A 6,000-nucleotide genomic window follows, 5' to 3' on the forward strand; every position below is an offset into this window, starting at 1 on the left:
TTCTTTACTCTCATTGCAGACCCATTTAAGGTTATTTAAAATTAAAAGGTAAATTTTTTGTTTTAGCCATCTTTAAAAAAATAACAATTTTGTTTTAGTACTGATATATATTTATTAAATTTATAATAAAATTCTGTTTGAAAATAAAATTTAATTAAATTATTATAAGTGTTTATTATTTTTTATAATAAATTATTTTATTGGTAAAAAAATCTCGTTTTTTTAATCTTCAACAATTATGATATATTTGAACATAAATAATTTTATTAAGAAATAAAAAATTTGTTCTTAAATAAGTTTTAGGATATTAAATTTTTTATCACCTTTTTTTATCATTCATGCATTCATAATTCTTTTTCAAAATAAACCTAAATAAAAAAAACCTCCGATGAACTGATGGACTCAATAATAAGAAGATATTTAAGTCAAAGTTCCTCCTCCGCATCCTGAATTCACATATGCTTATATTATTGTCACTTTTTTTTTACCTGCTAGAAATCAATTCCCCGGATACAATTTCTGTCCACGTTTCTTTATTTTTTAAATAGTTAAATAGTTTTCTTATTTTATATTATTAATGTATAATTAATAATGAATATATTTAATGCAATTAATAAAATATTATTTAAATTAAATAATTGATAAAAAAAGTTTGATGAGAATTACTATAAATTTATATTATTCAAAGCGATTTTCGATAAAAAAAATAACTATTATTTACATTAAATTATGGTTATTATTAATAAGCAATATTGAATATGCTTATGAGTAATAATTATTATTAAATTAAAATTAAATATGTTTACGCCATTAATAATATCAACAATATTGATAATTAATGTCAATACAAAATTAATTTAATATGTTTTAAAATAATAATGTTTATTTGAATTTAAAAACTTGTGATTTATTTCTTAATATTTAACTCTTTTAAGTCTTGTGAGTAATTTTTTTGTAACTGTGATTTTAGTGACATTCAAACCAACAATTATTTTAAAATTGGTTTTCAATAATTTAGTCCAACAAAATCCAACTCTAATAATAATTTATTTTATAAATCAATATTAAAATGGTGGTGTTAAATTTGGTTTTTGATTAAAAGCTATTATTTTTGTTAGTAATGTTTAATTTCAAAATTATTTTAAAATAAAGTTAATTGGATTAATGATAGTTACTATCAATTATTCATTTAAAATATTAAAGTTAATTTAATTTATTTAAAAAATATTTATATTTAATACTATTAATGGTATAATTTATTGTTTAAATATATAAAGTATTTTTTAAGAGTTAAATATATTTTTAGTTTTTAAATTTGGATACAAAATTAAATTGTTCGTGTTTAAAAATTTAATACATTTTAATGTCTAAATTTTAAAAATTTATTGATATAGTTCTCTTAATCAAACTATATTAATATATTTTATATGTTAAATAACTTTTCAGTCTCACATTAGAATTAAAATATATTAAATTATATAAATAATTTAAATCTCAATTCTAAATTATGCTTGGCATATTAAAAATACAATATTCTTAAAAAATTATATTAATTTAATTTTAAAGTTTGAAAATCAAATTATATCAAAATTTAATAGTAGAAAGAACTATAATTTTTAGTTAAAATTTAGAGGCTAAAAATATATTTAATCATTTTTAATTTATATTTTAGAAAAGAGAAATTGAAATTATGATTCATAACATGGAAGTAACATAAAGTAAAAGGAGATTAAACGAACAAGACAATAAATAAATAAACAAATATTTAAGCATGAGTTGGATTTTCTTTTTATAGTGATTAATTTTTTTTGGTAAATAAAGTTCAAGTCATGAAGCATGTCATTCATGCTAACTTGACGTAAATGTTTGTTATGAGAAAACAATTTAATTTTTCGTCAAATTGTTCCTTTATAAACTAATTAGAAACCAGTTTAGAAACCAATTTTATAATAATTAATTTCTTAATTAGAAACCAGTTTAGAAACTATTTTTTTCTTACAAAAATCTTGATAAATAAGGTTAGTGATCACTTTATATATCAATTCATAATAGAAACAGTTATACTTATCAATTTAAAAATCATTTATTTTTTATTTATAATACAAACTATTTTACTTTTTAATAATTTTTAGTTTATAAATTGACATCTAAATTAGTCACTATAATATAATTATATATATATATATATATATATATATATATATATATATATATATATATTTACAAGAAAATTTTTAAATAATGATTATTTATAGTGATTAAAAATATGTAGTCAGTGTAGAAACCAATACTTGAAAGTCCAAGTTTTTAGTGACGTGATGTCTTGTTTAAGAACTCTAGCATTAAAACAATTTTAGCAATAAGTAGCCTAATAAGCTTAGTACACATCCATCGAGAGTGTCACTAAAGCTCTCAGAATTTAATGTGACAAAATTCACCAATGATGTTGGATAACACTTAACGACAATCAAGTCAGTGAGTTTCAACATCACAAGACCACAATTCAAGCTTCATACAAGTATCAATCATACCAAATGTGAATTTTAGACATTCACAACAGCAAACATTACACATCATACCACAATTGTTATAAAAAAATTGAATTAGTAGGGTTAAATTCATTTGGAGATGTTTTATTTTTTCAAATCACAAAATTTCATTTGTTGATGTCTGATATAATGTTGAGCAGTGAAAGGCTGACACTAAGCGCCAGTTCATTGTGCAGGTATGGGAGCATTTTAGCTCCAGGCCATTGAGCGCCAATTTTGTACTATTGAGCACCTAATTTTGCAAATGTTTTGGGTTTAAGTGATAAAAGGATAGCGTTAAGCATCATTCTTGTATTGTAATTTGTATGTTGAATTTCTCTTTTACTTTAAGGTGTTTGAGATAGATTTACCATGGAGTTGATGTTTGTTTAAGAGTATTGAAATACTAGTATAAATGGATAAATTATATGACATTTTCAAGGAGGGATTTCCATTAAATGTGTTTCACTAGGGTGTTCATTAAAGTAAGGTTTGTTCTATTTTATGTAGTCATCTTGAACTCTGCTAATCATTCATACTCATGTAGAGGAGAATGATTAGGTGGTGAAAATGACACGAGATCTTATCATAAGGACAACCCTAGGATTTTTATGACCGTGACAACAACTAACCTTGTGTATCAACTCGGTAGAGCAATATTTTTGTCACCATAAGTGCATGACTTTACTAGTCTGACTCAATGACACGTATTCGAATAATTTGAGTTTCGAAGAGTCTCATTTCATGTACGAATGTGTGAAATCTATATGATAAAATTTTAACATGTTATTAAGTGTTTCAGTACTATTTATATTTTGAGCTAACTTACCTTGTGTATATATATGATTTAATTATTTTTGAAAACTTTTTTGCATATTAACTTATATTATAAGTTTCTTTTGGTCTTGTTTGCTTATTTCTTTTGTGATTATCACATTAGTGGTGTGAACAAATGAAAGATAGATGTTGAAACATTTTTTTATAAAGAACAATAATACTCCAAGGTATTTTTCTTTGTTGTCTAATATTTTTCCTTAATTATTTTTGATATATTTTATTATTAAAGTTATTTAGTTTTGATTGTTATATAAAATTACATATTTATATTTTGAAATAAATCTGTTTTTTTTATGAATTTTATAGCTTCTTAGTTATAAATAGTTAAAAATAAGATGTCAAAAATAAATTATTTTATAATAAGAAATTTTTTTAAAGTTACTTGTTTTTATAAACATTTATTTTAATTTAAAATACAGATATTGATTTACTTATTTGACAATAAATTTTCTACTATTTTCTCGAAATGTCTTTGTTAGTAATCTCATAAAACAAAATCCATGAAAATGAAAAAAAAAAAAGATATTAGTGAATATTTATGGTAAAAATTGTTAAATAAAATAAAAAGGTTAAGTTAGTTTGAGAAAAAAAAGAATGCAGCTTTTATTTATCTGAGAAGAAAAAAAGGTATACTTTATTAGCTGCCATGGTTGTGATTCCAACCTCAAACTCTTCTTCATCTATCTATTTAGCATAGAGTTATTCACTTCTCTCTCTCACTCTCACTCTCACTCTCTCTCTCTTGGACATCTTTCCTCTCTGAAACAATACCAAGAGCTCTACCCTCATGGGTTTCCCTGTGGGCTACACGGAGCTTCTCTTCCCGAAGCTTCTCCTCCAACTCCTCTCCGTCTTGGGCTTCCTCCGGAGGCTCATTTGCACCGTCCTCCGTTTCATGGGCCTCCACGATTTCCTCGAGCCCGACATTGCTTGGCCCGAAGCCCACACGGGAATGCCAGAATTCGAATCCGTCTCCGCCACGTTTATCCGGGAAATCCTCCCCGTAGTTAAGTTCCACGACCTCCTCGACCCACCCGAAACCTGCGCCGTCTGTCTCACGGAGTTCGAGAAAAACGATGAGATCAGACGGCTGGCCAACTGTCGACACATATTCCACCGAGGATGTTTGGACCGTTGGATGGGTTACGATCAGAAAACGTGCCCTCTTTGCAGAACACCCTTCATACCGGACGATATGCAAGGTACTTTCATCGAAAGACTCTGGGCTGCGTCTGGGATCTCTGAACAGCCTCTTGTTCCTGCTTCCTAGCTTCATTAATGGTATTTCAAATAATCTCGGTTTATTTACCGTTTTGGGGAAGGGAAATTGATGAAGAAGAATCGGAACAACATTCTGTTTTTCATTCTTTCTTCTTCGTTTTTAATTTTTTTGTGTATGTGTAAATATACAGAGGCCAGAGGAAAGATTGAGACTTTAATTGTATATCATTTTCTCATTTACATGAATTTTGTAGACTTCGGATCTGATTCATGGATCTTCTATTATTATGAAAAACTTCCCTTTAAAATGTGGAGAATGGAAACTAAACTGTAAAAGAAAACCATTTTGCAGTTTATTAAGGTTTAATTTTGGGTGTAAAACTATGAAGGTTCATCACGAAGGACAGAAAGCACGCGACCAGTAAAATGGTTTAGGGTTTTGCTGACCTTATTTCTTTTAGAGAAAATAATAAAATTGATTTTATTCCAACCATGCTAAAAATGAATTTAGTCGTGAAAAAGTTTATTAATAATATTTGCTTAATAAAATTTTTAATTTGTTGCTTCTATGATTTACCAAATTGGTGGGATTTATTATTATTATTTTTCCGTTCCTGATTTGCAACTTGTAAGCAAATGTTTTAGTTTTAGGGTGTTGGGATTTTGGAGCATGGATTGGGAAGTGAAGGAATTGAGTGGCAGTGAGTGAAGGGCATCACAGTTTCGACAAATTTTGGTCATAAAAAGACACAAGTTTTTTGTTTTGTTTCGAACGTTTGCAACTTAGGAGGAGAATGGTAATGGTAGGGTGGCTGGTTTTACCAGAACATGAAAATCAGAAAAAAGAAAAAAAAGAAAAAAGAAAAAAAAAGAGAAAGTTATGTTGGGGAGCCTTTTTGTAGTTTAACGGTGATGCTGTTTATGTCTTGTATACATTTGGAATGCTTTCTTTCTATCTGGAAGATATTAAAAAATGTTATCTCTAAAACTAACGTTAAACATATTATAAGTTGAAAAAATATGTCATTTACTATTGCTATAAAAATCATACTATTATTTGATTATAAATTTACATTTTATCATAAGTATTTTGAAAATTTTATTCACAATATTTATTGATTGGCCTTGTACGATTTTTTTTCATATTATAAAAAACACAGCCAACTATTTCTGTAAATAATTTCAAAACACACTCAACACTAATTGTATTCATTTCAAAACCTTAAGTTTTAGTTTTATCTACAAGATTAATTCTATCAAAAGAAAAAAAAATCAAGATAGCAATAACCATTATTGTAAAAATAAAAATAAAAATACTAATAGTACATTCTTTAAGATGTTGTGTTCACTAGGTTTTAGCGTGAATTACTATTTTGTTAAACTCGTTTATTGTTATTTAACGAGGCTCATTATT

General features: G+C 26.1%; 1 protein-coding gene across 1 annotated transcript; it reads left to right on the forward strand.

The window, feature by feature from the left end:
* The first annotated feature begins 4,035 nt into the window (after positions 1 to 4,035).
* On the forward strand, positions 4,036 to 5,629 carry LOC148205444 (brassinosteroid-responsive RING protein 1-like). The gene has a single exon (XM_088110919.1). The coding sequence runs from the start codon at positions 4,153 to 4,155 to the stop codon at positions 4,633 to 4,635; it is 483 nt and encodes a 160-aa protein (XP_087967045.1). The 5' UTR covers positions 4,036 to 4,152; the 3' UTR covers positions 4,636 to 5,629.
* Positions 5,630 to 6,000: the final 371 nt, after the last annotated feature.

Source organism: Vigna umbellata, chromosome 1 (genome assembly GCF_029865625.1).
Source record: "Vigna umbellata cultivar VRB3 chromosome 1, Vumbellata_1.0, whole genome shotgun sequence".
Classification (NCBI taxonomy): domain Eukaryota; kingdom Viridiplantae; phylum Streptophyta; class Magnoliopsida; order Fabales; family Fabaceae; genus Vigna; species Vigna umbellata.